This window comes from Quercus suber, unplaced genomic scaffold, assembly GCF_002906115.3.
Source record: "Quercus suber isolate HL8 unplaced genomic scaffold, Cork oak 2.0 scaffold_407, whole genome shotgun sequence".
NCBI classification, from domain to species: domain Eukaryota; kingdom Viridiplantae; phylum Streptophyta; class Magnoliopsida; order Fagales; family Fagaceae; genus Quercus; species Quercus suber.
This window is the reverse complement of record NW_027069858.1, coordinates 630,068-649,435: the sequence shown is the minus strand read 5'-3', so window position 1 is coordinate 649,435 and position 19,368 is coordinate 630,068. Positions and strand designations below refer to the sequence as shown.

Genomic DNA, 19,368 nt, shown 5'->3' with positions numbered 1-19,368 from the left:
CTAGGAAGATACAATAGCATGTTGTTGATCTTCTAGTGTCCACACATGCTGCCCAATTTGCATCAATTTACCCCTTTAAATGGAAATCAGACTTTAAGGACAATAAAATTCCTTGACCAGGACAGCCCTTAATATACTGTAGCACCTTGTAAGCTGCATCCAAATGGAGTTTTCTAGGCTTAGACATAAATTGACTAGGCTTATGCGTTGAATATGTCAAGTTTGGTCTTGTGATAGTAAGATACAACAGTCTACCAACTAGTCTTCTATAGATTCCAGGATCTTGCAGCAATTGTCCTTGATATTTACTTAGTTTCAAATTTTGATCCATTGGAATTTTGCAAGGCTTGCAAGCTGTCATCCTTGCATCATTAAGTATGTCAAGAGCATACTTTCTTTGACACAAGGTTATCCCCTTTTCTGATCTAGCAACTTCAAGGCCAAGAAAAAATTTCAAATTTCCAAGGTCTTTAAGCTTGAATTTCTAATCTAAGAACACTTTAAGTTCTTCCACAGCCTTGATATCATTTCTGGCAATTAGAATGTCATCAACATAAATTAATAAAGCCAAAAATGAATTCTGAGACTTCTTAATAAACAAAGAGTAGTCTGATTTTGACTGTTTGAAGCCATGTTGCAAAATGGTGGAAGAAAACTTGGAGTACCACTGCCTAGAAGCTTGCTTGAGCCCATATAAGGACTTATTGAGCTTACATACTAGTCCCCCCTTGCAGTGAAACCCTTGTGGAAGCTGCATATATACATCCTCATGCAAGTCACCATGGAGGAAGGCATTATTGACATCAAGTTGAGTCAAATGCCAACCCCTAACAGCTGCAACAGATAACAAAGTCTTGACAATAGTCTTTTTTGCAACAGGTGAGAAAGTTTCAGTAAAGTTAAGACCATTTTGCTAAGTAAACCCTTTAGCAACTAGACGTGCCTTGTACCTTTCAACACTGCCATCCGATTTATATTTCACCCTATAAACCCACTTACAACTCACTGCCCTTTTATGAGGAGGTAAAAGAGTGAGAATCCAAGTATTGTTAGACTTTAAAGCAGCAATTTCTGCATCCATAGCTTCTTGCCACCTAGGATTTTGGACAGCCTCAAAATAAGATTTGGGTTCAGGAATGGTAGAAATAAGGGAACAAAAATTGGCATAAGATGGGGACAACTTAGAAGGAGACAGATAAGAAGACAAAGGATATTTTGTACCTGATGTTGTAGATGAAGAACTTGACTTGATGGAAGAATGGAGATGGGTAGATTGATCACAATGAACTGAGCTGCATTTGTAAGATTGCAGATAGGCAAGAGGTTTAGACACCCTTTGAGATCTTCTTAAAGATGAAGGAATAGGAGCAACATCTAAAGTGGGAACAATGTCTGTAGCTGCAAAAGGAATACTAAGAGGAATACTAGAATTAGGCACAAAAGCAACCTCATTTGGTAACTGAGATTCTAGGACAGAAGGCGAGGAAGGAGCAACATCAGAAAAAGAATCAGAGAGAATGGGCATATCTGCAGATGGAATAACAGAATCTTGTGCAAGAATAAAGTCAGAATGAGGAAAGGAAATCAAAGGATCATGAGGTGAAGCCACTGAAAGAAACAAATGAGGTAAAGGTATATTGGAATGAGAAAAAGATGAATAAGGATTTGAAACAAAAGGAAAAATAGTTTCATAAAAGATCACATCCCTTGAGATGAAAACCCTTTTAGTGAACAGGTTAAGAAGCTTGTAACCTTGAACACCAAAGGGGTATCTAAGAAAAACACAAGGAATTGACCAAGGATCAAATTTAGACCTATGATGAACTAAAGTTGAAGCAAAACAAAGACAACCAAAAACTTTGAGATGTTCATAGGAAAGAGTTTTGCCATAAAGCTTCTCAAAAGGTGATTTATTGTTCAAAATAAAGGAAGGTAACCTGTTAATGATATGTATAGCAGTTAACACACACTCACCCCAAAGATAAAGAGGGACATTGGACTGAAATTTTAAAGCCCTAGCCATGCTCAATATATGTTGGTGTTTCCTCTCCACAACTGAATTTTGTTGTGGAGTGGCTACACAAGAATGCTGATGAATAATACTATTAGCAGAAAAGAAATCTTTCAAGAAAAATTCAGGGGCATTATCAATTCAAAAAACTTTAATGTTAGTGTGAAACTGAGTACATATCATGTTGTAAAGGGAAACAAGTAAAGGTCTGGTATCTGATTTACTTTTTATGAGATAGACCCAAGTTGATCTAGTGGCATCATCAACAAGGGTCAGAAAGTATTTGTAACCTTCTTGAGTAGGCTTAACAAAAGGATCCCAAACATCACAGTGGACAATGTCAAAAGCATTATGAGAAATATGATTGAAATATGGAAAGGGAAGCTTTTTCTGTTTAGCAATAGGACAAAGAACACAATTTTTATTGCTTTGGAACTGGATTACATCAGGAAAGTGATTGTGCAATGCACTGAGCTTATTATCAGAAACATGCCCAAGTCTAAGGTGCCAAAGATATGACTTAGAAACAACAAGAATGCTAGAAACATAATGTTCAAGGGAATTGAAAACAGACTGCAAAATAGAAGGAGCCCCTGATAGAGATGTGCAATTTGATGAAGCTTGCAGCATGTAAAGATTGTTGTGCAATTTACCCACTCCAATCGTTTTCCAACATGCCAGGTCCTGTATGAAACACAAATTTGAAAGGAAAACAAAACAACAAGATAGAGATTTTGTTAATTTGCTAACAGGGATTAGATTGAATGAGAAAGAGGGAACACAAAGGAGAGGTAGAGGTTATTTGAATTGTTCCTATGTGAGTGACAGTAACTTTCTCACCATTAGGTAATTGAACAAAGGTAGAAATAGAACTAGTGATCTTGGTGAACAAAGTAATAGAATGAATTATATGATCTGTGGCCCCCATATCAAGAACCCAAGTCTCACCATTGAAGGCATTCATATTCATAGGCTTAACAGCAAACACAGAATGTTGCATGCTTAAACACATACTTCCTTGAAACAAATTACAAGAAGTACCTGATGCAGCATTAAGATTGATTGCAGAATTAGCTGAATGAACACCTTCACATGAACCAAAAGCAAAGGCATGGGTATTGAGCAAAGAGATCAGTTGTTGACACTGCTTAGAAGAAAAAGGAAAATTGCCACTGCATAGATCTTCAGACTGAAATTAGGATTGATCACCCTCAAGACTGATCTGGTTTGCCATTGGAGTCTTTCCCTTCTACTTGTAACCTGGTGGGAAACCAACCAGCTTATAACACTTTTCCTTAATGTGACCAAGCTTGCCACAATAACTGTGCATAGGCCTTCCTTTCCCAGTGTTGCCTTTGAAATTCTTGCTAGTATTACCATAGCCATGAGTAAAGCTTTGATTTTAATAGCAAGAGCAGTCATTTCAACTGATGATCCCAGATTGAAACCCAAGGATCTTTGCCTCTCTTCTTGAACCACCAGAGAGAAAGCTGTATCTATTGAAGGAGTGGGTTCCATCATAAGAATTTGAGTTTGTACTTAAGAATAAGCATCATTCAACCCACTGAGCAACTGCATCAGTGAATCTTGATGCTGAAGAGTGGTGATTTTGTCATTAACACCACAAGTACACTTACCACAAGAACAGCAAGGCAAAGGTCTAAAATTCAGTAATTGATCCCACGATGCTTGAAGCCCTGTGAAATATGTAGTGACTGTTGAATCACCTTGCATCACAGTAGAAATTTGCTTTTGTAGTTGTGAAATTCGTGGTCCATTAGCTTGAGAAAAATGATTTGTGAGTGTATTCCAAACCTCAAGAGCTGTGTTCCTATAAATCACACTAGCTGTGATATGAGGTGTGTAAGGTTGAATTTTATCAACCATCTAATTGGCTTTATTCCCTGACCAATTTGCTTGTAATTTAGCACTTAGTAACCCTGTATTTAGGTGGGAAAATTGTAAGGGTAGTGTGTGAGAAGATGTGAAGAAAAGCTCAAGAGTGTGCAAGAAAAACAAAGTCTCGCGACTAGGACTCGCGGGTGGTTCGCGACTAGCAAGCCGCGAAAGGCAGTCACATGAGAGGCACACTGGGAAGCTAAAGGGTCGCGCCAGCTGTCACGCTACAAGACAAAAATTCCAGTCTGGCCAGGCTGTTACGTCACGACTTGATTTCGCGACTTGGCCAAGCCGCGAGTTCAAGTCGCCAACTTGCCCTGTTTGGCAAAAACTGACGTTTTGCATTCCCTTCTCACCCTACTATATATACACCCTTATACCCATCATATTGAGAGAGCTTCTAGAGAGAATTTTGTGAGAGAAAACCCTAGAGAAATACAAGATTGATTCATCCCCAATCTTCATCTAAAGAGACTCTACAAATTCCTCTACTCTCTTCCTCTCCATTATCATACCCTTGAGAGGTCATTTACCAAACCCTTGTCTCACCACACCCACGTCTGTGAGAAGGTCCATTTGGTGCTTTAGGAAGCAGTTTGGAAAGGAAACCAATATACATTGGTTGATGCTATGGTCAAGTAGTGGAATCCGGGAAGCTAGATAAGAAATAGGTTCGGCGTAACCTCTTTGGAGCAAGAAGCTTGGAGGGCTTAGGTACTTAGGTAGATTAGGCTTGGAGGGTCTTCTGCAGTTCATGTATCCCAACTACATTCTTTAGTGGATTATTTGACCGCTTGGAGGGCGGCGGAGAGGTTTTACGCCGAGGACTTCGGTTTCTTCTTCGATAACACATCGTGTGTTGTCCGTGTGTTTGCATCTTCTTTCCCTTTACCTTTGCCTTATATTTACTGCTGTGGATGTGTTTATATTTGGCTTAGATTGTTCTATCAATTCAGTTATAAGCTTGTTATCATATTCCGCACATAAATTGTTTGATGTAAAGCTTGAATTGGTATTTTTGTTATTTGGAGTCTAAACGTTCAAAGGTGTTTTATACCCTTTTTGAACTTTCAATTGGTATCAGAGCGGGTGCACTTGTTGTGGTTTTAATACCTGAGTGTGATCCTTGACCCCTTGGTGAGATGGATAGGTCTCAATCTCTCAATGTTCCACCATTTTTTGATGGTAATAATTATGCATTTTGGAAAGTCCGAATGAGGGCGTTTTTGTGTTCTATGGATGAGACTGTGTGGGATGCAGTTGATATAGGTTGGACTAAACCGGAGGCTCCTAAGGCAAATTGGGATAAGGATGCTCTTGCAGCAGCAAATGCAAATAGCAAGGCATTGAATGCTATCTTCTGCGGTGTTTCTCCAGAAGAATTCCACCGGATTTCTCACATCTCCATTGCTAAGGAAGCATGGGAAATTCTGGAGACAACCTATGAGGGAACTAAGAAAGTGAAGGACACAAAACTTCAAATGCTGACCACTCGCTTTGAGGAGTTAAAAATGAGTGAGGAAGAGTCGTTTGATTCATTTTATAGCAAACTGAACGAAGTGGTTGTTGGTAAATTTAACTTGGGAGAAAAGACGGAGGACTCAAAGATTGTAAGGAAGATCCTCCGGTCACTACCAGAAACTTTCCGGCCCAAAGTTACAGCCATTGAAGAGAGCAAGGATCTTGACGACATCAAGGTTCAAGAGCTGGTTGGTTCTCTGCAGACATATGAATTGTCCCTGCCCTCACAGAAGAAGAGCAAATCACTTGCTCTTAAAACAATTGATGAGAGAGTAGCATCTCATGATATTTCAGAAGAAGATGGAGTGGAGAAGGAAGTAGCATATCTGGCGAAAAACTTCCGAAAATTCCTGAAGATGAAGAACAGTGGAAAACCATTCAATGATAGGAAATTTTCATCTTCAAGAGGTGATAGGAAAGAGTTTACGAGGAAAGAAGGGAAGGAGTCTCAATCTTCCTCGGACATTGTGTGTTTCGAGTGTAATGGACATGGACACTTCAAAAAGGAATGTCCCAATTATTTGAAAACAAAAGGAAAGGTCTATGCCACAACTTTGAGTGATGCTGATTCATCAAATTCTGACTCTGAAGATGGCTGTGACGGAGAAGGAAATTACTCCGCTTTCATGACCATTGCACATGTGGAGACTTTGGATGAGTTGGGTACACTTGTAAAAGAGCTTGGGGAACATTCTGATTTGGAGTCTATGGGAATAGTCGAAGAGTCTGAAGATGAGGAAGTTGGAGAAACGGTGGGATTGCAAGAGACTTACAACTCGCTCCTTGAGAAGACCGGTGAATATGCTAAAGTGGCTAATGCAGCCATCAAGAAGATGAAGAGAGCTGAGGAAGATTACAAAAGTCTCCTGGCACGATATAAGGAGGCAAAATGTGAAATTGAAACACTTAATGGTGAGCTATCAGAAGCTTACACTAAAGTGAGATTCCTTGAGCAAGAGGTAGTACAATCTCATGCCAAGGTAGATAGGATCTCCTCCAGGAAGCTAGATGATGTTATTTCATCCCAAAAACATGCCTCAGACAAGTCCGGGTTGGGATATACCGGAGGGAGCAGCTCATCAGCCAAAGTCACCAAGGAAGTAAAGTTTGTAAAAACCAATGAGACGGCTGTTGATAAGCCTACTCCAGAGAAAGTTGAGGTCAAGAAGAAACAGAATGTGGCAAATCAACGGGAATTCAACAAGTCCCGAAATCAATCTGAAGTCAGATTTGGAGCTAGAGGAAGATCTCTTCCAAGACAGCAGCAGGGTCCTAGAATAAACTATATTTGTCACTATTGCGGACTGCAAGGACACACTAGACCCAACTGTCAAAAGCTAAGAGCAGACAACAATGCAAGTGTATCTCGGTCATGAGGAAGAAGAAGTGTCTTGAGGTCTTGGGGTGGTGAGCAATCAAGGAGCCAAAACCATGATCCCGGAATGACGGACGTGATGAAAATGATTGGCGCCTTCACCACTTGCTTGGAGAGCTTCAACAGGAGGTTTGAAAGTCCTAACTCTCGTACCCGATCCATCAAGGATATCACCCCAAACGCACGTGACGTGTGGGTGACAAAGGGTACTCATGCATAAGCATTATAACATGTCCATGCATCAATTCTTCCTATGATTTGTGGATAAGATTGGTTAGTTGCTTTGTGTTTTTGAGCATTTGTTTAATTTGTGGTTTGTTTGTGTTTAAAATGCTTTTATTCTTTTTGTTTTTGATCTTTCTTCTACTGTTTTTGTGTCAAAAATCCAAAAACACATAAAAAGTTGAAAATCCAAAAAGTTTGATCACTTTGTTGAGTTTTGTCTCCAAGCATGTTTTGCCCTGTACCTTTGTACTTATGGCTTTGTGCATTTAACGAGCTTAGCTTGTCTCTCATGCACTCATATCTTTGTGGAAGAAATTCTGAAATCTATGTGATTGTTGTAAATAGATCTTCAACCTTGTCATGAATGATTAGTGAATGGTTTTGTTGATCTTGAGATATGCATAGACTCATGCCTATATATCTTCCCACTTTTTATTTTTATGCTTTAAAAGAGCTCTCTAAATGTAAATCTCCAAATGAAAAGAGATATAGAGCTGCAAAAGCCTGTCGCACACACTAGTATTTGACTAGGAAAAAGGGAAAGCGACCAAAATAAAATGTGTGATGCTCAAAAAGCCAAAGGCTAACTCATCAATTGAAATATCAAAAATTTCAGGCATCTATCTCACAATGAGATTCTCTTTGCTCAAATGTTGCAAACAATATGTTGAATATGGAGCCAAATGAAAAGCTTCAAAGTATTGGTATCAAGTACTTGTGGGAGGTCATATATGCATGTTTCTATAATTGAGATAGGTCACATTATCTAGTGCTAGTTGTGTATGCCTTGATTGAATTGATCATTGAAGCTTCACATTGGACTAAGAACTATCTCATTTTTGATATCCACACACATCACACAAGTCTATGTTCAACGAATGCCATATTCATTTGTGTGATTGTACTTGTTTAAATGTGTTTTCACATGCTCAATCTTAGTGGACAAACACAAAAAGATTTTTGAGTATTTTTGTTTTGTTTTTGGAAAGTACTTTGTTTTTACAAAATTGTGAAATTTTCTCAAAAACAGTGGTACCCTGTTTTGGCGACTAAGTCGCGGGTCAGCACAGTCGCAAGCCCCAGTCGCGAGCTCAGTCAGAGATTTTCGCGACTTACTGGCGAGTTACTACTCTAGTCGCGAAAAATACTTAGAAAATTTTTGAAAAATTTGTGTTTTGCTCTTTTCGCGGCTCATTTTGGCGGCTTGTTCGCGGGTGGAAGGTCCAATCGCGAGGGTTACTCAGTGATTTTCGCGGCTCAGCTCGCGACTCCTTCGCGACTAAACCTTCCAGTCGCGAAAAACACTTAGAAGATTTTTCTAGAATCTTTCCTTCACAGTGTTTCGCGGCTTGATCTGGTGACTTACTGGCGACTTGGATAAGTCGCGAAAAACGCGTGTTTTGCGTTTTAAAGACAGTTTTTAAAATCGTTTTTCAGTTTTTCCCTCGAAGTTTTATGACTGTTCACTGTCTTCCCCATTTTTTCTTTCAAACACTCCGTTTCTCACTGAAAAAGTATCCATTTTTACATCATGTCTTCATCAAACAGCAAAAGAAAGGTATGGATTCTTTCTATCTTCCTTCATTGTACTTGGTTCAAGTATCTTTTTGGTGTGAATAGTGTCCCTGTTGTGTTGAGTTGTAATGGGTTTGAACATGTGTCTATGGGTTTGTATGTTGTGTGTTTTGATGGTTTTATCTTGCCCATACTGTGGTTCTCTGTGATTTTTTTTGTTCATGAGTTTGTCTATTGAAAGACGGTGTTATATGATGTGGTTCTAGAATGTGTTGCATTCCTCATATTATGTTTTTGGCATTTTGTCATGTGTAATATTGTGAGTATCTGTTCTGAAATGTTCTGCCACTCATTATATTTGGTGTTCCGAGTTGTGGTTAGTCTAGTTAATATGTTGTTATTGTGCTTTTGTGAAAAATCTGGTCTTTTCTTTCCTGACAATAAGCAATCTGATGTTTGCTTCCTGTGCTATTGCATTTTGGTTCTTTTCTGTATGTCAACATTGTTGCAGATATCTCGTTGTTCATCCAGAGGCAAAGGCATTGTCACTGATGATCCGCCAACCCCGGTTGCTAAACGGACTCGTTTATCGTATAAGTCATCCGAAGAATCTACATTTCAAAGGTTCAGGACTCCTACTGACTCAAAGACCTACACCGATATCTTCAAAGAGTCCACTCCCATTGTGGAAAGAGTGGTCAAGTTTGATACTCTAGAGGCAACATTTATCCCTAAGATATTTGAAGGAAGAGATTGGACTGACTTATTTGGCAAGTTTGAGGATCCAACTGAAGATTTGGTCAAGGAATTCTTTTCAAATGCCAGATACACAGGAGTCGAGTTAAAATGCTGGGTTCGAGGAACAGAATTTTCCATAAATGCAGACTCCATTGCTAAGATTCTTCACATCACCAGACCAAAAGATGTGGATCGAACTCCATACGATGATCGGGAACTTCATGCACAAGACATCCTTCATGTTCTGGGAACTGAACATGAAGTGGGAAGCACAGGATCATCTATAAGCACTGCCTTATTTTCACCAGAATTGACAACCTTGAAGCTGATCATGTTCTCCAATCTCTATCCACTGTCAAACACTACCTTCATCAACCTTGGAAGGGCTAAATTTCTGTGTGATCTTATTTCTGGTGCCCCAATTGACATCTGTGCTCATATATTCCATATCATCGGGAAAACATCGGCCCGTTCAGCAACACGAACAATTCTTCCCTTCTGCAGTCTAGTCATGAAGATTGTTCTTAGTAAAGGTATTAGTCCTTCATCAAATGAGAGAGTATTGACTCGTTCCCGACCAATATCCCACTACTCTCTCCAAGCAAGCCAGAGTCACTCTTCCAAGAAACCTAAGACTGAGCCATCCACACAGGCATCCCCATCTGCCCCTACTACAGTTACTCCTGCACAATCAACCGGCACTCCGTCTATTCCACCTGGTTTCCAAATGCCAAAACAAAGTTATTTCACTGAAACCGTGCTACATCGGATTTCGGACTTAGAACGACTTCTCAACTCCTTTCATAATCAAACTCAAATGCGTCTCGGAACCATTGAGTTACAGTTAGATAACATACAACAGAAGCTGGAAGACAGCCTTTAGCTATTCGTGCCAAAAAGGGGGAGATAATTGAAGCATAGCAAGGGGAAATGAAGCTTAAGACTAAAAAGAAGGGTGCATACTGAAAGGGGGAGTTTGTACATTGTGCATTTTGGAATTGAAAGGGGGAGTTTAAATATTTTTGTTGAAAAAGTCTTTTTGCTTTATACACTGGTTTAAGTCTGTTTTAAAACTCTCAATATGTGAATTATTGGTAGTAGTTGTTTATTTCAGCACTTATATAGTATGATGTTATTCAGTTTTTAGCATTGTTTGTTTGTCTTTTGTACCCATTGTTGCTTTTGTAAGCTTTGAGGGTTGTTTCTAGCACTTTTGCATGATTGTAGGCTTGTATGGTTTGTGCCATGTATTTGCAAAAACTTTGCTTATGCAGCCTTTGTGCTTTGTGTTTTGGTACTTGTTAATGCTTTGCATTACCCTAAGTACAACACTCTTGTGCCCTTGTAGGATTGTTCCTAGATGCATATATGTTTGTATGCATTGGTTGAGTGTTGGACTTGCAAATGATTCTCTTCAATTGAGTTTATCATTTTTGCATGTCCGGATGTTCATTCCTTGTGTGAATGAACATAGTAATCACTTTTGCTTAAGTGACTACTGGTGTTGATCTTGCCATGAATTATTGCTTTTATGCCTATGTTCATTTTTGCTTGATCATGCTTATTTTGCTCCATATGCATATTAAGTTTTCTGCGTACAATGATATTGCTATGTTATTGTGTTTCAGGAGTTACTTATTCATATGTTCAAGAGCTTTTCAGAATCTAGAGTTAGGTGTGAGTGAGTTTTCCAACTGTTCCCAACTCACGTTTAAGTCTAGAGTCTGTTGTAGGGTTTTGTCACGGAATAGCCAAAGGGGGAGATTGTAAGGTTGAATTTAATCAACCATCTAATTGGCTTTATTCCGTGACCAATTTGCTTGTAATTTAGCACTTAGTAACCCTGTATTTAGGTGGGAAAATTGTAAGGGTAGTGTGTGAGAAGATGTGAAGAAAAGCTCAAGAGTGTGCAAGAAAAACAGAGTCTCGCGACTAGGACTCGCGGGTGGTTCGCGACTGGCAAGCCGCGAAAGGCAGTCACGTGAGAGGCACACTGGGAAGCTGAAGGGTCGCGCCAGCTGTCACGCTATAGGACAAAAGTTCCAGTCTGGCCAGGCCGTTACGTCGCGACTTGATTTCGCGACTTGGCCAAGCCGCGAGATCAAGTCGCCAACTTGCCCTGTTTGGCAAAAACTGACGTTTTGCATTCCCTTCTCACCCTACTATATATACACCCTTATACCCATCATATTGAGAGAGCTTCCAGAGAGAATTTTGTGAGAGAAAACCCTAGAGAAATACACGATTGATTCATCCCCAATCTTCATCTAAAGAGACTCTACAAATTCCTCTACTCTCTTCCTCTCCATTGTCATACCCTTGAGAGGTCATTTACCAAACCCTTGTCTCACCACACCCACGTCTGTGAGAAGGTCCATTTGGTGCTTTGGAAAGCAGTTTGGAAAGGAACCAATATACATTGGTTGATGCTATGGTCAAGTAGCGGAATCCGGGAAGCTAGAGAAGAAATAGGTTCGGCATAACCTCGTTGGAGCAAGAAGCTTGGAGGGTTTAGGTACTTGGGTAGATTAGGCTTGGAGGGTCTTCTGCTGTTCATGTATCCCAACTACATTCTTTAGCGGATTATTTGACCGCTTGGAGGGCGACGAAGAGGTTTTACGCCGAGGACTTCGGTTTCCTCTTCGATAACACATCGTGTGTTGTCCGTGTGTTTGCATCTTCTTTCCCTTTACCTTTGCCTTATATTTACTGCTGTGGATGTATTTATATTTGGCTTAGATTGTTCTATCAATTCAGTTATAAGCTTGTTATCATATTCCGCACATAAATTGTTTGATGTAAAGCTTGAATTGGTATTTTTGTTATTTGGGGTCTAAACGTTCAAAGGTGTTTTATGCCCTTTTTGAACTTTCAAGGTGAAACACAATTCAAGATCCAAGAGGAAATCATTGAATTGCACTTAGACCATGCCTACATCTCCAAAGGAGTAACTGCCATTGAAGCAATGATTGATCCATCAACAAAACCGAGTTTGCTTTTAGCATCCAAAGCCATCTTCATAGCTCGAGACCAGGTAAGATAATTGTCCTCTGTTAATGGCTGCGAAACCAAGATCGCACCAGGTGATTCACCATGATGCAAAAAGAACGGAATACGAGGATCCTCCATTGATGTAAGCTCACGTTGTAAGGTTGAAGATGAAGCTTGCTGAGAATTGGACGCCATTGAAATGGATTTAGGCTTTGATACCATATGAGAATAGATAAACAAAGAAGAAGAAGTATAAAATGCTTATGGAAATTGAGAGAGAAAAAGAGTGAGAGATATAGAAAACTTCTAGAATATCTTTGTGATTACTATATTGAATCAATTGAATTAAAAATGTACAAAGCCCTATATTTATACTGACAGAATGAAGAAAACTAATTCCCAAATTATGCGCTGGGCAGTTACAGGGAAGTTACATCAGCTACTGCACGTGTATCACCCACGTGTGAATCATAAATAACTAATACAGTCTAAACTACAAGTCACTTAGCTGTTCATGTCATTTTGCACATCACACTAACACTTGCTTCACTTTGCTCCATCTTGCTAGCACTTCACTGTTGCATCACTTCCTTCTTGTGTCACTGCTGCTCTAACCTTGCCTTTAACTTTAATATTAACTTTAATATCTTTACAGCATGAAACTTGACTTGAGATTCAAATAGGCTACCTTTCGATATAAGTTTGAAATAGTTCTATTGGTTAAATAATTTTCAAACTGGATTATTGAGAAAAATGATCTAATTAAGATTGGTGCGATGGCAGTCACTTTTTACCAAAATATGGCATGTACGTCAGTGGTTGAAGTTAGGAACCAGTTTCTCAAAAACATTATGGGAGTAAAATTTCCTAGAAATTATTTCTCCCAACCATGTAAAAGTGAAAGTTTTATGTGGAAAATTTAAATATCCAGATATAACAATTTTGGATTTATCCAAGCATCAAGCAATGACTTCAGTTTCTTCCCATTATACTTATATATTATCACGTCCAATGGTTTTTGCAATATGAGGCAAATACATCGAAGCATACTCCATTATTGTTATTTACAGGATTGCTCGTCTCCAAGACATTGAAACACATCATGCTTCCATAGGACCATAGGCTCTATACAAATCACGGTACTTACAACAAGCTTAATATTATTTCTTACCTACAGATAATAGTAGGTTCTACACGCTTATTCTGATATCCTGAAATGATAAATTTGGAGATTTTCAACATTAAGTTTTTGGAAATTACTGCGCTTTCTGTTGGTTATAAACTTGCCCCAACTGTATGCCCTATATTTTGCAGGGTTTTGCTCATTTGTCAGCTCCTCTAAAGGCTTTACCATCGTGTAGTGTGCCGGGTTGAAGAAAAATGGAAGAGAGAACCTTTCCTTCTCTGAGTTCACCATCACCCTGTGCTCCACACTCTCGTACCTGTCATTGCTCCAAACCTAAAAACATTTCCATTCTGAGTGAAACTGGCCAACGACAAAAGCCTCCAAGTACATACCAATTCCAATATAGAATTCATTTGATCCATAGAATTAATTGGCATAGAATTAATTTTAATTGGACAAGTATTATATTTTTGATCCATACATGCATATTTGTAATTGATATTTGTAAGCAAGTTTGGCTATTAACAAAAATATGAATTTGGCTATTAACAAAAATATGAATGATTTGTACTTAGCAGAGTTAATTTGAATATTTGAGAACGTTACCTGAATAATGTCACCAACATTGATGATATAAGCATCTGGGGTGGGTTTGACCCGAACCCACTCACCATCTGTTTTCCGCTTCACTTCCAATCCTCCAACATCATCTTGAGCAAGGATAGTTAAGGCACCACCATCCTTGTGCCGACCAACACCAAGTGCTAACTCAGGGGTTGGGCAAGGTGGATAGTGATTTAGTCGGATGAAACTGGTCTGATCTTTGAAGAAGCCATGGAAACTATCTGCCGGCAAGCCCAGGGACAGAGCAATAAGTTCCATTAACTTGTAAGCTAGTTTTTCCATCTCTTGACCATATTCTTGGCATATCTCCCTGGTTCGTTGTCAAAGGAGCCCATCAGATCACATAGATGAATCCCCTCGAATTGGGCTACAAATTAAATCATAATTCTTGACAGATTCATTTCAATTCTAACTCAATTACAGAGGGTCCTCCCAAATAACAGTAATGAAGACACATTCATATGTTACTAACATATTAACCTTAGATGAATAGTTATTAAAATGTACCATCCACTCTCTTGTGGTCTCCACTCACCAGCTCTTGCAACATTATCTCCCAAAACCATTAAGTGTGCTGTGATTAGAACTCTCCTTTTCATATCATGTAGAGATAGGTTGAACTTTATAATTTTTTCATCTAATTGATATTGGCTAGAACTAATATTGAAATTATCCATATTAATCCATAATAACTATTATTAATTAGTCGAATTTTATTGTAAATCTACAAAAAGATTTCCATATATTATTGTTAAAAACCTTACCTTAAGTCAGGCGGGTACTCAGGCCACTGATTATTCCATTCGGTGACTTCCGTGTCATCAGGCTCATGTGAAGCAGGGACTATAGTGGGTTCCTCTATAGTAAAATCAAACACTTCCTTCCAGTCCCTAACATTCTTGGTATGTTCTGTGTCATAGTAACCAGTCACCTTGTTCTCATTCCTCCTCACCTTCCTCTTTTCCTCCAAACTCTGAGCAAAGAATTTCCTTGAGGCACCATCAATCTTCTCTCGCTTTTCCAAAGGCACCCCATGATTGATCACCTGGAAGAACCCCCACTCCTTGCATGCATCGCCAACCTCTTTGACAAGGCCTTCAACTTCAATGGCAGAAACATTGCTGGAGGAGAGTATTGGAGAAAGATCGATCAGTGGGACACCTTTGCCTTCAATGTAGGAGATTCTTGGCCTGTGTTCAGGTTCTTGAATGAAAGCTGGATCAACCTCTCCCATGGTAATTAACTAATTGGTGGATTTGTTTTTTTAGTGCTCAAAGAGATTGGTTTTCATTTCTGTGTTTCTGTGTTTTGTAAGAATATTGGTGTGGTGACGAAGGAATGGTAGGTATTTTAAACCCTTTTTTTTTTTTTTTTTTGAAAAGAAGGTATTTTAAAATTTTATATGTGTGAGATTGAGTTTTATTTATGTACATTGAACTTGGACGGGTTTTCGGATTCCGATGGTATGAGGAGATTAAAACTAAGGTTTGATTTTGTATGGTTGCTATATATTTAAGGGTGTGACGTTTGTGCTTGCATATTGCTGGGGTGAGCTGTTTTGTTCTATGTATGGATATTTTCCTAATGGCAATAATCTTCGGTTACGGAACTTCTACATTATTGTTGTCGTCAGAGGTGGCTCCGCATTGTTAGATGAGAATTTCAATTTCTTCTTTTATGTTAGATGTGAATTCTAAAAACTAATTGCTGAATTATATACTTTTTTATGTTCTTAATATGCATGTTAAATTTTGTTCAAATTTGAGGTTATTTACTATTTAATCAATAAACTTATTATATATATATATATAATTTTAAATTACAAAATCTTGATATTTAAACATTTGATTGATGATATAGTTATTGATCTTTAATCTTTTTAAAATTTTGTAAATATGGAGGATAAAATAATTACAAGTAATCTAATGGTTAAATTTTCAAAATTCACATCCAATAAAAAAAATATATATATAAGAAAGATTTGAAATATTTTCCCCAAATAAAATGAGGCCAGTTTATTAAATGATATAAACATATTATATATTATATTTCTTTGCATTAACATTTGAATTAAGGTTACTTCACTAAAAAAATAATAAAAATGAGACCCACGTTGTTGGCCGATGTAATACATTATCTATTAAAATGATCCATACTGTCTCCAAGACACAGTAGTACTTTTTATTCAATAAACTTAGAGACACAAAAAATTTCACACTTAGTTTAAATAGTAAGTTATTAATGGTGGGTAAAAAAATAAAATCAATGGTAAATGATCTAGATCAAAATCTATGAAAGCTTTGCAACTCAATAGTTGTGAAAAAAAAGCTGTAGTTATAGAATTGTTCATTTTTATTAAACATGAAGAGACAAGATAGGTATCCTGATTTTCATAAATTCATAATTATTTAAACATCAACTCTACTGAAATTATCAGGGTTTTTTTGGGGATAGATTTTCAACCTATAACGTTTGTTTTTGTTGATTGTGTTTTTTATTATCAAACAAAGACACCAATCGATTTTTGGTGTAGACAAGTATTAAACCATAGATCTTTTATTCAACCATTATAGATTTTACTAGTTGAACTAACTGGATCCCACAAAATTATTAGGTTGATACACTTGCATCAATAACTTCTGTGCGGGTCGCAAATGAGGCCAATGGGCTCAACCCCACTTGGGCTCACAACTTATTTGTTTGTTGGGCTGAATTTCCTACTATGGGTAGTTCTACAACTAAGGACTCAATGAGATCACTTTTCTCCTTCTCGGCAACACAATCTTTCCTCCAACTACTCTCGGATTCTCTGTTTTGCTTCTCTATTACCCCTGTTCTCTTTCCTCCCCTTTTGTGACCAACCCCCTTTTCTTATCCTTCCCTCTTATTTATAATGCTCAGCTCAGGCGTAGGTTATCAATGCTCTCATGTTTGTGCAACAGAGGGTCCAGTAGGATTTTCTCTAAGTGGGAGGTCAGGTATGGGTGGCTTTGGGACTTGGTTCCCACCTTCGTCGGCAGCTCGGCAGAGTTAGTGCGTGCTTAGTGCTACGGAGGGTCCAATTAGGGGGATGGTAAGTGTGAGTCTCGGCCTGGGTGGCTTTGGGACTTGGTTCCCACTTCAGGTTAGAGCTAGGTAGTGGCTCTTGGAGGGCCTTCTTTGAGCCGAACAAAGTTGATGCGCCGTTTAATGACATCTCCGAACATGCTCGGTAAAAAATATGCCGATCATAACTTAGCAGTGAAGCCCGGCACCCCCGAGCTGCGATAGCGAGGGTTGGGCCGTAGGGTGAATGAGGATTGGGCCCAATGACCGCGTGTTTTGGAGCGGAGACTAGGGGCTGAGTAGGCCCAACAGTTCGGACGCCGCACATTAGCCCCCCCTTGATTTATGCTCGGCGCACGGCGTGAATCAAGGAACTCCAAAGAGCGCACGTTACGGGTTCAGTGAAGTGACGTCTGGGGCGTTGCAGGGTTTCATTAATGCGCCCTGAAAAGGCGCGCTGGATCTGGCCAAGCGTTACAACCCTCATCATTGCCTGACGCTTCGTGAACCGAGGAGGCGCAGTTGTTTATCGGGCGTTGAAGTCATCATGGCTGGTTAATCAATTTCCATAATGGCTGATTAACCGCTGCCCACCCGTTTTGTGTTCACTATAAAAGGGGCCTTCAACACTATTCTTTTACTTTACAAACTCTGAGTTCTGCAACTTCTTCTCTGCCGCGCATTCATCTGCGTCTTCATACTCCAGCCCAGAAATCTCTCTCACCTTAGAACCCACAGTAAGTTTTCTACACTTCTTTTCTCCATATCTCCACTTTCTTAAATTTTAGGGTCCTAGGATGGGGTATTCATATCTTTTAGATACGGCTGCGACCTTAGCAACCTTTAGGCAGGCCTTCAACATCCCTAGCGATGTGGAGGTTGCATACTGTCACGAAAGTGAGATGGCACTCCATAGAGGAGGCAATACTGCCTTCTTCCCCTTAATGGCCATCTTGGAGGGTGGGGTTAGGTTTCCCATAGACCCCCTGATAATAGACACACTTAGGTACTACGGCTTGTGCTCGGACCAACTTCCTCCCAATTTTTACAGGCTGGTGAGTTGCGTGAGTAGATTAAACCAGACCTTCAGTTTACAGTTAAACCAGCATGACATAAACCATATGTACAGTTTATGCGGAAGTAAGAAAACAAATTACTACCTCAAAGTGAGAGACATGAGGGTACGGCTGATATCCTGCCTGCCCGATTCAAATAAAAACTCTGCCGGGGAGTTCGTTTTGGTGCGCGGCAATTGGTTTGTCGGCGATTTTCCTTGTCCGCTTACTAGGCGAGAAGTGGGTTCGTCCCGATCATTAATTATTTTTCTTTTTATGTACATTTCTTTCTTTTTGTTTGAGTTTATGCTCGGATTCACATGCACGTGTACTTTGCGTATTCTGATTTTCACTTCTATTGGCTATTTCAGACGGCAGGGTGTTTGCCCCGGACGTTAGAGTCGTGCACGTAAGGGATCTAAACTTCGTCCTCAGATCCGAGATCTTCTAGTTGAGAGTCAGTTAATAGGCACTTCATGAACCTGATGAGAGTTACACTCATTGGTTAACTTGTTTGGTCATTATAAATCCTGTATTTTATAAATGTATAAGTGGATGTGAATTGATAACCCATTTGTATTTTATAAGTGGAATATATGTTGCTAGAATAAACAGTGAACAGTAAGTAACATACCTAACTTTGAGGATTTAATTCTAAAGTTAGGGTGGATATTTTGAGCTATAAATTAATATGCTCATCATTTGGTATGTCTGGATCATAGATAAATTTTGAATAACTTGGTTCAAGGTTTAATACTCTAAAAGAGGGATTCTAAACCATTCAACTGTTGTTTTTATGAAGATGTTTTGTTCATGCTATATGTTTCCTTGTGTAAGTTTATGCATGCACCATTGCTTCCAATCTCAAACACATTTTGAATTGATTTTAAAGTTGTTTGACATGATTTGAATATGAACATTAAAATAATGGTTTCTCTATGATTTGGTACATCATGTTGTTTGATGAATGTATCTTGTGTTTGGGGAACCTCATTGAGGTGGGATTAGGATTTCATTGATTATGAGAGATAGGCTTTGAGATGAATATGTAAGTTTATGATAAGGAGTATTTGATAGTAGTAAGCTTAGATATTTGGTTTAGGTGTTACTAGTACCCAAGTCTAAGCTCCTTCGACTGTAGGCTTTCGGTTCCTCTGGTTTCAGGTAAGGGATAAGTTATATGGGCATTTGGTAAGTCATGAGGTTTAGGTGTTACCAGTACCATTTTTTTTTTTTTTTTTTT

The 19,368-nt window shown here is 38.9% G+C and overlaps 2 protein-coding genes across 2 annotated transcripts; both read right to left on the bottom strand.

Moving 5' to 3' along the window:
* Positions 1 to 484: 484 nt before the first annotated feature.
* LOC136062367 (uncharacterized) lies at positions 485 to 3,529 on the bottom strand. The gene is made up of 6 exons (XM_065761342.1): positions 3,272 to 3,529; positions 2,838 to 3,155; positions 2,236 to 2,695; positions 1,975 to 2,121; positions 1,000 to 1,608; positions 485 to 834 (listed from the first exon to the last, which is right to left on the bottom strand). Exons 1-6 carry the CDS (start codon positions 3,527 to 3,529, stop codon positions 485 to 487), a joined length of 2,142 nt encoding a protein of 713 aa, XP_065617414.1.
* A 9,781-nt stretch (positions 3,530 to 13,310) lies between these two features.
* Positions 13,311 to 15,397, bottom strand: LOC112029575 (jasmonate-induced oxygenase 2). Its single transcript, XM_024062265.2, has 3 exons — positions 14,790 to 15,397; positions 14,008 to 14,335; positions 13,311 to 13,734 (listed from the first exon to the last, which is right to left on the bottom strand). Exons 1-3 carry the CDS (start codon positions 15,257 to 15,259, stop codon positions 13,474 to 13,476), a joined length of 1,059 nt encoding a protein of 352 aa, XP_023918033.1. The 5' UTR covers positions 15,260 to 15,397; the 3' UTR covers positions 13,311 to 13,473.
* Positions 15,398 to 19,368: the final 3,971 nt, after the last annotated feature.

What these genes read in the sequence shown, in the direction of transcription:
- LOC136062367 (XM_065761342.1), bottom strand. Translation starts at nt 3,529, where the DNA reads ATGGAACCCACTCCTTCAATAGATACAGCTTTCTCTCTGGTGGTTCAA. An exon ending in GCTGGTTGGTTTCCCACCAG is followed by an intron (nt 3,156 to 3,271) that starts GTTACAAGTAGA and finishes TCTTCTAAGCAG; the next exon opens with TGTCAACAACTGATCTCTTT. An exon ending in TCATAAAAGGGCAGTGAGTT is followed by an intron (nt 835 to 999) that starts GTAAGTGGGTTT and finishes TATCTGTTGCAG; the next exon opens with CTGTTAGGGGTTGGCATTTG.
- LOC112029575 (XM_024062265.2), bottom strand. Translation starts at nt 15,259, where the DNA reads ATGGGAGAGGTTGATCCAGCTTTCATTCAAGAACCTGAACACAGGCCA. An exon ending in GAGTACCCGCCTGACTTAAG is followed by an intron (nt 14,336 to 14,789) that starts GTAAGGTTTTTA and finishes ACAACGAACCAG; the next exon opens with GGAGATATGCCAAGAATATG. An exon ending in ATGTTGGTGACATTATTCAG is followed by an intron (nt 13,735 to 14,007) that starts GTAACGTTCTCA and finishes AAATGTTTTTAG; the next exon opens with GTTTGGAGCAATGACAGGTA.